The sequence below is a fragment of the Pundamilia nyererei genome, unplaced genomic scaffold (assembly GCF_000239375.1).
Source record: "Pundamilia nyererei isolate P.nyererei 1_Seehausen unplaced genomic scaffold, PunNye1.0 scaffold00127, whole genome shotgun sequence".
Classification (NCBI taxonomy): domain Eukaryota; kingdom Metazoa; phylum Chordata; class Actinopteri; order Cichliformes; family Cichlidae; genus Pundamilia; species Pundamilia nyererei.
The window spans coordinates 1,581,550-1,598,889 of record NW_005187528.1 but is presented as its reverse complement, the minus strand read 5'-3'; the positions used below and the strand labels follow the sequence as shown (position 1 = coordinate 1,598,889).

The 17,340-nt window shown below is 39.8% G+C and overlaps 1 protein-coding gene across 17 annotated transcripts in view; it reads right to left on the bottom strand.

The window, feature by feature from the left end:
- kcnt1b (potassium sodium-activated channel subfamily T member 1b) overlaps positions 1–17,340 on the bottom strand; it is a 69,881-nt gene that overhangs the window by 5,578 nt on the left and 46,963 nt on the right. For 7 of the 17 annotated variants that reach the window (XM_005743090.2, XM_005743094.2, XM_005743093.2 and 4 more), the window contains 16 exons: positions 16,273–16,422; positions 15,935–16,167; positions 15,587–15,607; positions 14,723–14,936; positions 13,511–13,616; positions 13,182–13,354; positions 12,134–12,205; positions 9,199–9,333; positions 8,377–8,488; positions 8,041–8,136; positions 6,817–6,918; positions 6,359–6,442; positions 6,130–6,258; positions 5,644–5,664; positions 5,152–5,449; positions 2,778–2,840 (listed from right to left, as the gene is read on the bottom strand). In XM_005743090.2, the coding sequence (XP_005743147.1) occupies positions 2,778–2,840; positions 5,152–5,449; positions 5,644–5,664; positions 6,130–6,258; positions 6,359–6,442; positions 6,817–6,918; positions 8,041–8,136; positions 8,377–8,488; positions 9,199–9,333; positions 12,134–12,205; positions 13,182–13,354; positions 13,511–13,616; positions 14,723–14,936; positions 15,587–15,607; positions 15,935–16,167; positions 16,273–16,422 (2,009 nt within the window). Of the gene's footprint in view, positions 1–829; positions 2,535–2,777; positions 2,841–5,151; positions 5,450–5,643; positions 5,665–6,129; positions 6,259–6,358; positions 6,443–6,816; positions 6,919–8,040; positions 8,137–8,376; positions 8,489–9,198; positions 9,334–12,133; positions 12,206–13,181; positions 13,355–13,510; positions 13,617–14,722; positions 14,937–15,586; positions 15,608–15,934; positions 16,168–16,272; positions 16,423–17,340 lie in introns of those variants that run through there. The other 10 variants (XM_013913361.1, XM_013913362.1, XM_005743099.2 and 7 more) reach the window with 9 other exon arrangements.

Here is a 17,340-nt window from a genome sequence, read left to right as displayed (position 1 = left end):
CCTTTATAAAGCCAGGCGGGGTGAAAGAGAGAGAAGGTCTAACCGTTACTGACAGGGCACTTTGTGGAATAAGGGGAGGCCCACATGCTGCCTGCTGACTGAAACGGCACCCCATGCGCAGCTTCAGAACGGAGCCAGCATGCAGACAGCGTCCCCAGCTACGCAACAGATCGATCTAAGTCGCATTCCTTTTACGTCCTGCGCATTCCACACGGGACCAACAGGCTGCTAAGGCGGCAGGTTGCCATGCTAACTGACGACACTCAGCCTCCCACCCCCCCAACCACCACCACAACCCAGCCTCCCCCCGACTGACATGTGACATACGCACAGACAGAGAGGAACATGCTCCAGCATCCGTCAGACTGGACCAAATGCAGAGCGACTCAAACCAAACAGAGTGAAGCAAAGCACATTGGGAGTGTGAGAGTGGAAGAGGTCAACCTGCTGCTTTTAAATCTATTCAGGTACACTTTACAGTTACGGTAATTCTCTGTTCGCCCTTCATCCACACATCGTTACTGCAGACTACTCAGTGTATTAAATATGGGTTATACCATGGCGGCAGATATATAATTGGTAACCAGCTGAAGAAAAGCAAAGGATTTATTGTTGTGGCTCTGTAATCCAGCATAACTATAGTTATAACAATGCTTACTTTTGCTCATGTTAGAGGGTATACTTTTTTAAACAGTTTTGCTCCTATTAATGCTATTAATTTGGAATCAACAGCTTAAAATCCCCCAAAGCAACAAATAAAGATGATCTAGACCCCTGCCTTATTCATGCTACGGAAGTGTGAATATTTAAATATTATATTTAATATACTGACACTGGTAATTATCCAACTCTGGAAACATGATTCTGGACTGGTCAGCGTTTAAGTTGGTCTCTTTTTGCTTGCGTTCCTATTATTCCCATTTATTAGGGTCCGTGTTTTTTCCCATTAATCAAAATCCTAGTTTTCAATGTAGCAATTTAGCATGTAGTCATTTAGTTATTGTGGTACTAAAATAACTACAGATTGGTCTTGTTCTAATTTAGAAACCTTCGATTTTTAGCTCAAACGTGTGAAACAAATTACAGGAAAAGAACCGAATCCTGTTCGATCCTCTTTTATGCCGTGCGTCATCATTTGTTCTGAGGGAGCACCTTTATCTTTATGGTTCAAAAGCTGGCCTCAAACAAGATGACCACAAAGCACTTTTATAAGTATGAAAATGTTGTGAATCCATAGACTGTGTATTTAAAATGAAATGAGAAACTAAAGGACGCTCCACATTCAAAAGAGATTTTCCAATCATGAGGCAGGCCTGTCTGAAAGCATACCCTGGTTTTATTGCCCTTTCAGGCTCTAATGGGGGCCATAATTTACATGTGCTGAGTTAAATAAGACTTGGAACCATCGATTACGACAGTAAACTCATTAGAAAAGCATTTTCTGAAGTCACCAGAGAGCACTTGGGTCATTTCCTACAGACTTCTACAATCAGATTTCTTTCTGGAGCCAGAGGAGTTGCCCCCTGCTAATACTGAGATGACACATCCTTGCTGGCTTTGCTTTTAAGAGCCACTAGCATAATGTCCACATTATAGCGAGTCTGTGTGTGAAACATATGTTATCATCCTTACAGTCACCAGAACTCAACCCAATCGAACACCGCTGTAAGACTTTAGACTGGTGTGTTATGGCCGTGAAGGAAAATATCTTTGGAATAATTTTGTTCCACCCTGCCAGCAGAGTGTTACAGTCTTTCAGTATCACCCGCCTTTATATTCTGATTTTTATTTCCTCCCTCTCTATTTATTCTTTCCACACAGTGCTCTTGGCGTGCACATTTTGCATAACTACACTAAAGCGAGAAGTTAAACCACTGGAAGTCGCTAAAAAAAACAATATTTTCGGTGAATGTTAAGTTGCTCTTTAAATAAAATTGAGAGCACTCCAGTGTGCAGGAGTACAGAACCACAAGATATATTACCAGAGCAAAAACGCTGAGGGGTAAAAGAGCTCAAACTGACTACAATCAGCTCAAACTTGACTTCTTTGGGGAAGTGGCCATGGCATAAAGTTAATACACTCTGAGGTGCACTGACATGTGAAAGTAACAGACATGGAGGAGGAAAAGAGCCCCGCTTCCTCCAACATGTTTACTTTCTACATCAGACCACCTCCGACACTCGTCGTCTTTTATACATTTATAGAATACAATCTATCCTTCCATCCACAGACATAATGCACTCCGCTCCACTCTTTAAGCCATACTCTGATGCCCTGCAGTACTCTAGCCATTTGGGACGTCACCTCACAGGAACACAATGCAGAAAGACCAGATAGAGATCGAAAAAGAGAGGGAGAGAGTAGAGTGAGAGACTTGCTGCTGACCTACTGCTGACTCTGGCAGGGGACACACTCACATAAAAAACACACGCACACTCACACTCATGCAGTAAAGTTGCAGTACTGTGATCAACCAGCTAACCTGACAGCCTGGTCCCCTCTGAATACGGGTGCTCTGAAATGTCCTGCAACTCTAAGCAACGGCAGTCACTGTTAACTTCAACGTCCTAATGTATTCATTTGTACTCAAGTTATACGTCAAATAAAACAGATTATATAGCTAAAGAGATAAGATAACATCTACAGTTAAGCATTCTTTTTGGTGGGCAAATGCTATTCTTCATTGGATGCTGGCGAAAGGACAAATTCCTTTCTCCACAAGGTGGACGTAATCACTCACATGTTGCAAATGAGTTATAAACAGCACACAAATTACCTTGCAAATATCCTAGATTTACTCGATTCATGACATCGCTCGCAGTGAGATTAGAAACATCCTCTACAAGCCAAAAGGGGAAGGAAGACAGAAGAGGCAGAGAAAGGAGGTTAAAAAAAAAAAACAAGAACAAGAAACAAAAAAAATATCAGGCAGGCAGCAAAAGCATCTGCAGATTCAAAAAAAAAGAAAACAACAATCAAAAAAACTCTTAAAAGTGTGAGAGCAATGCAAAGAGGCCATGCATCAGTGTGTGCACAGAATCACTTCCAAATTATTAATCTGTCACATCCTGCTGCAGAAATCCTCACTGACATTCATGGTTCTTTAGAAGATCTTGAACTTCAGGAGTTCTTCCTGAAACGTATTTAATTGACACATTACAACACATCTGGAGCATGATTCTGCTTTTTTGTTTTGAGCCGTGAAGCTGGGAGGAGGCAAAAACGAAAGAAAAAGTGAACTGAAAAGAATGCAGGCAATTTCACTCTGTAATTGCAGTCTTGAATGCAACTGAGACGAGGTTCGTGCTCCTGCATCCTCATGCGTGATGTGTTCACATTCACATGATGGTATGATCATGACTGCGAGGTGGTGTGCGTCTGAGTTATGACACACGGAAGAGGAGTTTGATGGGTGTGAAAGTGATGTGAGAAAATGAGGTTTTCTGAAGGTCAGTGACGATGCAGTGCGATGTCGATGATCTGTACTAACAAGCCTCACATTACTATGTGTTCATGGGAAATGAGATGAGGTAAAAGAAAACAAAAATGACTGGAATACAGATCGGAGGGTTAAATAACTTTCTCAAACACAGCTGCTTGCACTGCAGAAATAATTTAACCAGCTGAGAGAAGCATCAATTAGTGAAGCAAAAGAATCTCATGAACTTGATCCTGAAACCTGAACTTATCAGACTCTAGAGTGTCCTCGCTTCTAAAATTTAAGCTCATGAATATACTTCACCACCAGGCTCAGAAAGTACTTTTGCAGCTGATGCTACGGCCCATCGATTCAGTACGTGCAATCTTATTAAAGCTAACAGGGCCAGTTTATTATATCTCGATTTAAACTGATAACACAGTGACAATGAAATTTGTGGTGGTGCATAGATATGTGACTTTGAGACTATGAGATGGTCAATATCATTATTATTACGCATCAGAGCAAAGCCCAGTAAAACCAACAGGTGGTAACAGAGTAGGCAACTAAGGAAAGGCAGCAAGTGTTCTCAAACAAATGCAAGAACTCATTCTGCAGCTGTATGTAGTAATGGTACCCGTGTTTAATCAAGGAACTCATGGGAGTTCCTCACATAAGGCAGTGATAACAAAGGCACTTTATGTGTAACTGCCTGTGGCATGAAATCAGTCACATGCTATTCTTGATCTGAGCAGATTACAGTGTTCAGGAACAATACAAAAATAAAATCTTTGGCCTGTCCCAGCTTCTAAAATTCTCTGTAGTATAATCTTTGGTTTTTGGATCATTAAAAAACAAGCAGCCTAAAGAGATCCATCTGGGGTGACATTTTCACCATTTTCACTACTAGAAAAAGCGTCGTAAGTAGCTCAAATAAGTCAAAAGATATAGACGCCAAAACAAACATCCATTAAAGAGGACATAAATGAATAGGCTGGTTCTCAGGGGGCTATAAATATTTTGAATAATAAGAGCACAGGCCTGATTAGTCTCTTGTGCCAAATAGCCAGAGTGCTTTTGTGGCAACATCATAAATCAGTTATCCACAGGGTTCAGGTCCCCCAGTTCTTAGCAACAAGGACTATGAGCAGCCACTTAATGACATCAAGAACCACCACACCTGAACAGCTAGCAGCAACTGGGAGACGAGATGGACAGGGTTAGCTGGCTAGTAGCATCCTTTTAGAATAAGATGCTTACATACCGCACCCTTCAAAAAACCCTCTCTCAGAAATTGGGCTTTCAGTTTATATGACTTTAATCAGATCTTTATAGCTGGATTCACACTACTATGCTGTGTGGACTTGAATGTCTGTGACTTCTGAACTAAAGGTTTCCTTCTTTGACTTTTCTTGGGCTTCACTCACTGAGATTTAACTCAACCAGTTACAGGATTTCTGCATCCAAAGCTTCTGTGACCTCAAAGTCATGTTTACAGAACTGAGACTCCAATCTGCAACAAACATTATAATTAGCATTATTATTCATTTTCTGGGACATTATGACTAATATTTACAAATTAAATACAAAGAAATACAATCATTAATTAAAATAACTGATAAGAGCAGCTGAACTGTATCTAGTCCTATACAATAAGCTATACTGAGTAATATCTTTCAACCTAAAGCATCAATATATCCTCATATATCATAACATCAGCTGTTCCACTCACCGTATCCCACAGTGGGGAGGCCCAGGTGCTTCATGCGATTCTTGACCAGCTCGGACAGCTCCTGTCGCTCGGAGCGCCGATACAGATTCAGTCTCTGCTGTGAGATGCGCTCCGCTCTGGTCGACGGTTTGACGTTCTTCCTGCTCAGCCGCCGAGCCCACTGCATGCTCTTCTTCCTTAGCAGCGGGTGCTCCGATTGGTCACTCGTGGTGGAGTTTCTGTAGCCCGTCTTCTCCTTCCAGGATCCTCCACGATCACGGTGCTCCTCACCCTGCTCCACGTTGATGGACACCTGAGACTGGAATGGTAAGATGGAAATGTGAATGCTGGATTCTGTGAGGAAAGCGTGCACTATAAGAATAAGAAGCAAACAAACTTTTGATATTAAAAAAAAAATACCAGTAAGGTTTTGTTTTTTTTTTACTTTGCCTGCTTTAAGCAAAAAGGAGTCAGCTGACGTAATAAACAGAATCAAGCCTGTTTGGACCTTACCTGTGCATTACTGTCCCTGCACTGGAATACAAGGACAGACAGACATCCAAACAAAAAGAGATGCAATGAAAGATGAGGGCATTCAGAGCAAACAAATGTTCGAAGCCTTAAACATCAGCATATGGAAGCTTACATATGCTGTATTTAATATTTTATTTATTTATAACTGTATTAATAGCAGTATGTGAGAGTCAGTCAAAAATATAAATCTAATTTCATTGCTTGACATGAATTTCTGTCAGCTGGAATGTATCTGTATTAAGAAATGAATGGTAAATGTGCAGCCTCAAACAAAGGAAAGGCAATTTAGGGAATAGGACATACAAGCTGAAGAATAAGCAAGAGTATCAAAGGAGAAGGACTCAAGCAAAAACTAAGGGAGGGAATGATTAATAGATGGTAGCTGAATTCAAACCACAGGCAAAAGCTGACACCAAATCCAAGACCAGGACTCAGATACTGAGTATCTGATCAAAGTGAACTTGCCTCTGAGGTCGAGAACATATGCGACTCGGTCCGGTAGATCCCGATGGGAATCTCAGCGCTGGAGGAGCAAAGTTTCTGGAAGAGTCTGCCGTAGGTCCTGATCCACAGGTCCTCCTCTGTGATCTTCATCTGAAGTGAGAGATTGACGATAAAGTTGCTGCACATCACAGATGAAATTACTAAAATGCACAAATCACTTGGTAAGATGCAAAAGTAAATTTCCACATACAGCACATAGGTACCCAGAACCAGGCGTGGTGTCCAGACCAAGGAGAAGCCTGATGATGGCAATCATGTAGTCCTTGACAAATGACTGTGGTTTAAAAAAATAAGTTTAAAAGCTTTCGCAAACACATTTTGCAATTGCTCTGAGGGGAAGTTTTCTTTATAACACCTGCAATAAATTATTTTATCCTGTGCATTATGCTCATTAATATTTAATGGCACAAATGTTCTTTTGTAGGATATTCATTTGAGGCTTAAACACGTAAAAAAAAAACCCCACATTTACTTTAGACAATAAACTGCACCTTACTAGGAAATACTGATGTAACAGCCGTTACCTTTTTAGACACAACTTTCAGACAGAGGAACTAGTGCAGCACAAATTCTAAGGATGAAATCGCTGACAGACAGGTCTATATTTAACTATTTCATAACGAACTAGTTCAAAGTCTGTTATCCCACCTGGTAAAGTAGTGTATCCAGCATGCTGATACTGAACACTCTGCCTGCAGCAAACGGCAGCCGGAACATGAAAGCCAGGTTGGAGCCCTTATCACGCTCTATCTGGAAGCAAAAAACAAAATACAAACAAAAAAAAAGGGCCAAAAAAAGATTTAAGATAGAGTGGGGATACATACAAGCTTTATCTGTTAGTAATGATGATTTAACTGCATTAAACAAATGCATTCATTCACAAGAGGCCTGAAGTGTGACAAAAATTATTACTGGGTTTATTTGATTTCCTGGAAAGTAAGCTAACTCTTTAAATGTCATATAAACTCACCCGACCATGTTGTTTAGTGCAGCTGTTAAACTAACTGTTAACACAAAAATCTCTTCGGCTGATTGAAGCAGCAACACTCAGTGATTTTAGGCATGTAGACATGGTCAAGAGACCTGCTAAAATTCAAACTGAGCAGCAGAATGGGGAAGAAAGGTGACTTTAAATGTGGTGTGGGTATTGCTACCAGATAGTTTGGTCTGAATATTTCAGAAACTGCTGATCTACTGGGATTTTCCTGCACAACCATCTCTAGGGTTTATATAGAATAATCTGAAAAAGAGAAAAATGGCTCATTGATACCAAAATTCAGAGGAGGATGGCCACGCTGCTTCATAGGAAGGCAACAGTAACAGTAACTCAAATGACCAGTTGTTACAACCAAGGTATGCAGAAAAGCTTCTCTGAATGCACAACACAACAAAATGTGAAGATGATGGGCTACAGCAGCACCTTGTGCCCCTATCGACAGTTAAGAACAGATTTGTGGTGAAGCTAAACCAAAAAAAGCATATTGAAAAAAACACTGCCTGGTCTGATTAGTCTGGTTTTCTGTTGCAATGGTGATGGTGTGCTCAGAAAATGGGTGTAAAGAACATAAATGCATAGATCCACCTGCTTTGCATATCATATCAGACTGGTGTGGTGGTATAATGGTGTGAAGGATATTTTTTGGGACACTTTGGCACTTTAGTACCAGCTGAGCATCATTTAACAGCCATAGCCTGCTGTATCGTTGCTGACCATGCCCATCCCTTTATGACCACAGCGTAACCATGTTCTGACGGTTGCTTCCAGAACATGGACACACCATGTCACAAAGCTCAAATTATCTCAAACAAGGCAAAGAGTTCACTGTACTCAAATGACTTCCACAGCCACCAGATCTCAATCCAATACAGCACCTTTGGGATGTGGTAGAACAGGAAATTGTCATCATGGATGTGCAGCCAAATCTGTAGCAGCTGTGTGAATCTATGCCACGAAGAATTACAGCAGTTCTGAAAGCAAATTGGGTCCAACTTAAAACTAGCAAAGTGTACACAAAAATTGGCCAGATGAGTTTATACAGTGCAAAAAGGTAAAAAAAAAAAGAAAAGAAAAAAAGAAGACTTCATAGGCTGCAAGTTATAATGCACAACCCAAAGTGCTTACACTTCTCTTTGGGATACTGAGATATTTTTCGATTGTCCAGAAAATAAAACGATCTAAGTCAAAGACACTGAACACGAAACACTCACCTTTTCCAGTTTGGAGAGTGCGAGTGAGTAGCAGTCCTTGGCTCTGAACTGCATGAACCTCATGTTGGATGGATGCGTGAGCTCAGTGATGATGCTGAGACTGGGGAACAACCTGAGTGTGGAGGAAATAAAGTGAGAGGGATGTCAGTGGAAAGACAAAATGCTTTGTGTTGAGAGAGACATGGTGTGGCAGTGATAAATGCTTTTAATTTTAGTTGCTAAATAAATGAGCAGTTTCACAGCTTTGGCAGCTGTAGTTTGTCTTTGAGATGAGCTCTGCCTTTCTGTAAACCCCCTCTAAAAGCTTATATTTGCTCTTTGCCTTTGCAGTAAGAACAGACGAAGACATTAATTATGTGAATCTGGTGCACACTTGGGCCAAAACCAGAATCTTTACTCATACATAACAAGGGTGAGCTCGCACAAGGCGATCTATACTGTGGTCAAAAACATTAGACTCCCCAAAATTCACTGTGTTAACTGTGATTGCCGTACTCTGGTTTTGTTAGACGTGGGCATGTTAACAAGAGCTAACGAGAACTCCAACATGTTCTCAACGACAGCTGTCTCTGTGAAAAATGCTTTAGTACAGTAATCAACAAGCATGTGACACCTCTTCCCCAACCGAGGCACAAAATACATAAAACCATGAACCTTTTTCTCTGCAAAGTGAGAAAGACAGAGGCCAAGCGCACAAAGAGGAGAGAAGCTGAGATGAACTTAATGAACTTGTTCCTGGATCAATAAGATGAGTGGGCGAGTGAGAACAATTGAGACTGGTGGGAGGACACCTTTGAGTTTTTAAAGCACGCTCTATGTTACCTGAACATTGTCTGGACATTGACGATGGTCTTGGCATCTGCCATGTAGTCTTCCTCAGCACTCATAGTGCTCTCCTTGTCCACAACGACCAAGTTGTCAGCATAGATGATACCACACTGCAGCAGGTTGTCCAAGCTGTCCCATTCAGAAAGCAGCAGTGATTAATAGGTTATGACATGTTAGAAAACGGTAAATATAAGAGTAATATAGTAAATACAACCCCAACTCCAAAAAAGTTGGAATCATGTAAAATTTAAAAACAGAATTCAATGACTTGCAAATCTGATAAACCCACATTGTATTCACTAAAGAATATATAAAACATATAAAACAAATGTGTGAACTGAGACATTTTCCTATTTCATGAAAAATATTAGTCAAGTTTGAATTTGAAGAAAGCAACACCTTTCAAAAAAGTGTGAATGAGAGAAACAGCTGGAAGAACATTTTGCAACTAATTAGGCTAACTGGCAACAGATCGGTAACATGATTTGATATATATTTTTTAAAAAAAAGCATTGTGGAATAGTAAAGGGTAGAGGTTCACTAATCTGCAAAAAACAGTGCTTATAAATTTAGGAAATATTTCATAATAATGTTTCTCAATATGTTCCTGTGAATATCTCATCATCTATAGTACATAATATCATCAAAACAGCAAAAATTAATAATGGATGTTCGTGGTCTTCGGACCCTCAGGCGGCTGTCATGGAGATGCCTGCATGGCCTCAGGAACACTTTCAGAAATCTTTGTCTGTTAAAATAGTTCACCAGGTTAAACCTCTGTGATGCAAACATGGATGCTGCGTCCTCTGAACTAAAGAGCAGAGGGACCATCCTGCTTGTTATCAGAGCTCCATTCAAAAATATGCACATCTCTATGTAGTGTGGTGCACATTAGTGCACATGCAATTGTCAGCATGCTTATCTTTAATACCACTATCAATGCAGAATGTTACATACAGGTTTTACAGGCTACACAGAGTTACATAGAGTTTTACAGACTGAGCAGATGCAACATGGAGGTAAACACGGCCCTGTTCCAGCATTTTTGAGATGTGTTGCTCCCATCAAATTCAAATTGAGCTGATTTTTTTATGGCACATTTCTCTTATTTTGAACATTTTAATGTTGCCTCTTGTAGACAGAAATTGGATTTAAACAAATCCAAGTTTACCAAAATGTCCAAATCTGCATCGACCAAGAAGGTGAGGAGTTTACTAAGTGGATTTTTATGCATAAATAAATTATAATGGGCTGGACTGCAAAAACAAGTTTTAGATAGAGGTTAGTGGTTACTAAATATATTTATTTTTTGTCAGAATTGACGTGCACTACCATGCACATTCAACATACCCAGGATATATTTCTGTTGTCTGGCTTACCCTACATCTAACATCAAGAACTAGGCAAAGTAGTTGCATGAAAGGTTTTATCAACTCGATAGATTAAACTGGGGTTTAACCATCTAGTTATTCGTATGTTCACATGAGACGACCGGCACTGGCAGCATCTGATAGGCCTGACCGTCTGATGGACGAGTCTACTGGTAATTTTGGAGGTTAAACACACAATGCTGGCTGAAAGCAACACAGCTGCAGCAGACAAATTAGTGGTGTGAGCATCTAACGGGAAAACACTATAGAGTAGTTTAGTAAGAAACGTGCTTCTACAAATATGCTTTTAGTGATGGTAAGTATATTAATAAAGTCTAGCCATAAACCCAGAAAGCAAAACCAACAAAAATGCTGACTGTAAGCAGCATTACATAGTCAGCACTTTAAGACATGGAGGAAGCTGAGATTCTTACTGTTATTTCATTAAATAATATGTAGATGTGCATAGTAAAGTTTGAGTTTTTATTCTTTTAGCTGCGGCACCATGGCGATTAATGAAAAGAAAGAAATCTAAAAACAGAAGTCGAATGTGGTTATAAACAATTTGATACAAGTTCAAGAAACAGGTCTCCTGTTTTTTATAAATTTAAGTTTTTAGAATAATTATTGTAAAACTGTTTGCAGTCAACATTTAAAAACTTAAGTTGCTTCTAAGAATATTTTCCAGAGAGCTGATTGGTCAGTTGGCGGGACTTTCGTGCCTGTTGCTCTCGTCTCGAGTACAACCTGCCCCGAAGCAGGTTAGATCTTCAGTATAAGTTACCATGGTGATGCACACCAGTAAGAGGTGAACTACCTTCATGAAACTGAAAACCAGAGTTACAAATCCAGCTTCGTAGTACACGCCTTTGGTTTACGGGACTGAATAAACGCAGCACATCTTCAACTGCATGTTTTCCACTTGTTTTTTTTCCATGACTCAACTAAAAGAATCATATTTGCAGAACTAAAAGTTAGGTTTCAATGTACAGTTGTCTCCATAAAGCTATTATTTTTGTTAATGTTTAGACTATAATGCTATGGTGACTCCCTCTTTACATTGTTCATTCATTTTTGTTTGCAAAGAAGCCATTTTTTCTTGACAGCTTAATTACACATTAGTGAAGTTTTTAAATCACTAGGTTCAAACTAACTACCACTTGCTTTCCCTGCTTCAGTCAAACACTGAGTGCTTGCTTTGTTCCATCTCAAAAATCTGCAAGTAACAGCTGCAAGATGCACGTTTGAACGTCACTGACAAGCATCTTTGTCTTCTTCCTCAGGTAACACAGAAAAGATTAAAATGATTAAAAAATGTTTTATATAGTTTGCAATCAAACTGCTACATTTGATTCAAATGTGCCTATAAAACACAAAATCAAATCAGCAGCAAATGTGTTCAAGAGCCATTAAAGATTACAGTGCATTTAAGTTGTTGTGTAACTGTGATGTCCAAGATGTCCTGGAGCTGTACTTCTGCTGGCTGGATGAAAAATTATTTCATACATTAAGCTAGGTGATTAACCGAGTGCGTTTTCTTTTATAATATAAAAACTTACTTATCAATTGTGCCGGCCATGAAGTAAACCATTGGAAAGCAGCAAATGGCCTCTAAGAAATGGTTGTCTGGCCTGCGGGAAACGGGAAACATGAATTGAGCATCCCACACTAATTATCTTTGTAAACCCCAGTGACAGATTACGAAACTGTACAAGTAATTTCCTGAAATCTGCCTGTTGATGAGGGCAGGAAAGATTTGTTTGAATTCATTATGGATTAAGAGAGAAATAAATTGTTCAATGCATTTGGAGGATTTATAAAAAACTGCCTGACATTTAAATTCCTGAGGGGGCCACTTTGTTTTCCTGGCCCTGTGTTTTTATCGTTCATCTGTTTCAGCAAACTGCAGAAATGAGGTCAAAGTTAATGAAGCCCGCAGTGGGTTAGAGCAGAAAAAATGGACCACTGCAACATGCATGCACAAAAATATACATGCCCTAACATACAAACACTGCAGACGTCTATGAATAATGCAGAGAAAAAAGAAACGGAGATAAACTATATATATATATAATTTCATCTTTTGTCATCCACTGATTGACTGAATTTCTTAAATTGCAAACATAATTTTTTTTGTAAATCCTGAAATTCACTCCAGTTCTCTGTTTGGTGAACTTAATCATATACAGTACACAGCTTTTTCTCAATGTTGGGGCTAGGTTAACAAGTATATCCTTCCAGGTATAATAAGCAAGCCCTTATAGAGATATTATATTGCTGTCATTTTCATGCCTGCACCATAATCTGCTGCCTGTAACATCTGAAACTGCTAAAATAATGATCCTATAGAGAAGTCCATGCACCGCAATAATGATAAACCAGTCTCATCAACACTGTGCAGTAACACTGACATCCATGTAACAAAGAGAGGGCCTCCTTCATTGGTTATATCATCATCAACTATTCTTAAAAAGCACACAAAAAACCAAGTTTTATAAGACTCTCAAATTCTTGTGATATTGAAAAGCTTTAGGCTTTCGCATCACTGTCAGGAAATCTAATAAACGCTGGTCTGGATGTGTTGGATGTTAGACTGATCAGTCTTACGGGTAGTCCAGTAGCAGCACTATGGGGTTGAGTTCTTTTCTGGGCCGATAATAAGCCCGCAGAGGGACGATGAAGTTGTAGAGACCATTTCCGGCCGTCTCTGCAGACACTATAATCAGCTTATTCTTGAAGCCGTATGCCTTGGCATCCTCGAAGCTGTTATGTGTGCAGCCCTGGATGGAGACAGACAATTCAACAGAAATTTAGTCAAGGTCTAGTATTCCTGTGCGCTTAGGAAACAAACCACAGGGCAGTTACTTACCACGACGATAAAACAGATGTTTAAAAAAAGCGTTGATTTTGTACTGTGAGTTTTCATTGAGTCTTACCTTGTCGAGGCGAAGGCAGCAGAACGGAGCTTTCTGTGGTAGGAGGTGGCACAGGGTTGGAGAGCTGCCGATGTAGGGTGAGTTGGGGGGATAGCCCTTCACAAAGCTTGTGGAAAAGAAACAGAAAAAAACACTTAAACACTCAAAGAACTCACCTTTAAAGCTTTAAAGAAATATCAGGCAAATATCAGCGGTGATATATTTTAGGATATTATGCGACTGTTAATTTTTAACTTTATTTAAGGAGATTCTGAAGAGGCTTCTACTGTTACAAAATTTCTGTAAGCATCACCAACTCCCTCTTCCTTCTTTCATCACTACTTTATAATATAAACTAAGTGAATTATCACCAGTTTAATGTTTCTTCTTTTCAGTTTGTTATTAGATTCTGCAGCTGCTTTACTATAATTACAGATGTTTATAAGCCTGAAGGACTAATTCCATTACAAAGTTTATTTATTTTTAATCAAGTCTTGATTGTGTGTCCGTTTGGTTCTGTGCTCCTTGATTTGTAATGGGTCAGCTGCAATTATCCTAATGAGTTTCACGATGCCCTCTAGTTTGCCAATAAAAGAAATTCCAGCTGATCATAGATGTAAACCTACTGATCACCACACGATGGCACTGTGGGACCTTGAATTTTCTTCTATGCGGCACTGACAACTCTTAAAAAAGAAAAACTACTGAAGCGTCAACGGGTGCAGTAATGGAGGCACACAGGTCAGAAGGACCATGTTAGGTCCACCTTTATGAAACTCACCATTGTCTGGGTCTAACAGCTGGTTGGTTTTCATGGGCTGAGGGATCAGTACCTAATCTATCCTGAACTTATCTCACTTTTAAGAAACCGCATAGATGGAGAAAATAAAGCACATGGGCCTTGGCCTACATCTGACGTGCTAAAACCCTTTCAGGGTGACTCTGCCTGGCTAACTGATAAATGAGCGCTAAGAGCAGCAATCAATACAGGGACACCATACAAGAACCTCACTTGAGAAAAAGTGCTATCCTCACTGACATGATGTACACATTCATCACTAGTACTTCACATCTAATAGCATCACGACACACTGATTACATGCCTATTTCAAACTCATCCATCTTTGATCCTACAACAGCTGAGAGACAAAGAAGAGAAGGGGAGGTGAGATCAATCAAGCACAGAGCAAAGGATACCACGGGCACATTTCAGTTTAAAAAAAAAATACTTACTCTGAACCTACAGAGCCTTCCTCATCTGATTGGTTGGTCTCATCCTCTGACTGGTCACTGAGGAGGTCGCAGGGCAGGATGGAGGAGGAGTCAGCGATTTCCAGAACGGGGGCGATGCTCGGTCGGCGGCTTCCAGCTCCGTTCTCTGTTGGGAGGGCAAGTTTGCCGGTTTCCTCAGGAGGATCGGGATGCTGCAGGTCAATGGCTACGGTGCCTGGAAATCATGTTGGGTTATATTATCACAACTGTAAAGCTATATAGAAATAGCTTTATGTATATATTGAGACTTTTCATTATCTTGGCCTGTAATATTCCTACTACTCTCTTGAGTCTCAGCAGTTTGACCTTGAGGAGAAAATGTATTGCTTTCTGAAGCACAAAGCTACCATCTACCATGAAAAGCATGCATATAGTAATGACTTAGCATATCTGTCAGTAAATATATCCCTATGATGTATGATATACATCATATCATAAATTTGAAAAATGGATAGATCAGTTATATAAAGCACAATTGTTTCCAACTAGTTAGGATGCTGTGACGAAGAAAGGTGATTAAAACAGAATGCAAATATTGGCATTAGCGTTATTCAAAGCTTGTGTTTATTAAAAAATGTACAAAGAGAACAAATTGATCAATTAAAAAAGGCTAATATTTGCAGAGTGTTGTTACTTAAAGCACCCTAACTTATTTGGATACAGAGTTGTACAAGATATGTGGCACAATATCAGATTTGATATATGTACTATACATATATCATTCTGTTGAAACATTTTTAGGCTAAGTGTGAGGTGTTATTGTGCAAATGATTCCAAATAAAATGTGTGAATAATAGAAAATTGATGCCTCATGCACAAACTTACCAAATGAAGTGGCCTGATCAACTTTCACAGGTTAAAAAAAAAAGCACAACACAACAATGTCAGCCAACAAAGTAAAAAAAAAAATCATGCTTAACAGTCAGTGAAAGCATAAAGCATCAGCAAGGCAGCCCTAAGCATTCAGAAAGGCCCAGTGTGAGTGCAATTTAGAGTAAACCACCAACAAAGCATCCATTTTCTCTTCTTCTATGGAAACCGTTTCAGCCATCAGATAGTGAGCCTAGTAAGCACACAAACAGAACCCTCCCATCTTCCTATTTTCTCTGCTTTCTTTATCAGCTGCGCTTTTTGTAAACATCATTTATTCCTGCCTGTGGCTTTCAGTCTTACCCATGCTGGCGATGATGCTGTGCACAGGTAGCCTTGAGGGGGCGTCATAGAGCCCGGAGACAGGCAGGCCCTTGTGCTTCTCCTCTTGCTTGAAGATGAAAGCAGAGTTCTCTTCCTTGGTGATGTTGATGTAGTAGCAGGTATCGGTGGCAGCCATGATGTGGCGAGGTCCGGGGTTCAGGAGGATGCTTTTGTTGTCCTCTCTTTTAACTCCAATCAAACACACGCCATACCTGACGATTGAAATCAAAATGACACCAACATGGTTTTTGCTCTCAGAGATGTTACTCTAATGTGAAAGGATCTTACTCTACTGAGCTAGAAGAAAATGTACTAACTTCTTGTGGGCGTGGAAGGAAGCATAGGTGAAACTCTTTCCGTCGTACTCCCCAAAAAACTTGCTGTCACACAAGCGGATGTGGTAGACCTCGTTTCCAGAACAGCGTCCATATGTCCTCTGCCACTGCTCCGGTGATAACTGCCCCTCCCTGAATTTGTATTAACAGAACAATTCATTCTGATGTTTCGTGTCCCATAGTCTTTTTGCTACATGCTACATTCTTACTATATTTTAGACTGTGATCTTAAACTCTGGCGCAGAACCAATTTGAATGTCAGAGAAATTGTCAGACAAATGTCAGACAAATTACACTTTATTTGTCTCTCGGTACTGATAAATCAAACCTTTCATGACCTTTTCTGACTCTGTTTTCCCCAGCCTCCTCAACTCTAGTCACAAACAATATCAGGACACAACAGGCTTTAAGGTCATTGACATAAGACAGATTGTGTACATCATAATTATACTTGAAATCTGGCACAAATTAAGTCTTCTGTCATCTTGTCTAAGGCACAAACTGGGGCCAGTTTCCATAATGGAAATGAAAATGGATGTGTGTCTCCTGCGGACTGAACAGAATGTGAAAAAAAACAAACAGCCAGATTTATGGCCTGACAAGAAAAAAGTGTAATGTTCACTGACTCGACAGTGACAAGTCGGGGCAGCGGTGACAGTAGAGTAGTGAGATTGTACCGAGTGCAGTCTGTGTAACTGTAAAGACTGTGTGCAGAACACACAGTCATCCTCCTCTCAAATTAATCCCAAAGAGAGATTTAATCTCTCCACAAATATTCAACTCTTTAGTCAAAGCGAAGATTAGAAATTTTACTGAATAGAAACCTTTCAGAGAAGCTGAGTTGCTATGTAGGCAGAAACACAGACATTTGTTGAGTAAATTCTTAAGGAGTAAAAATATGGTTTTTATAGGTCTTATTAGCTTGAAATCCAAAAACAATGTCCACAGGCTACAACAAACTATGTCTTCTAGAGCAATTACAGAACTCACAGACACTTAAAAAAACTACACAGGGCTTCCATTACTTGTTTCCTTAAGTATAATACTACC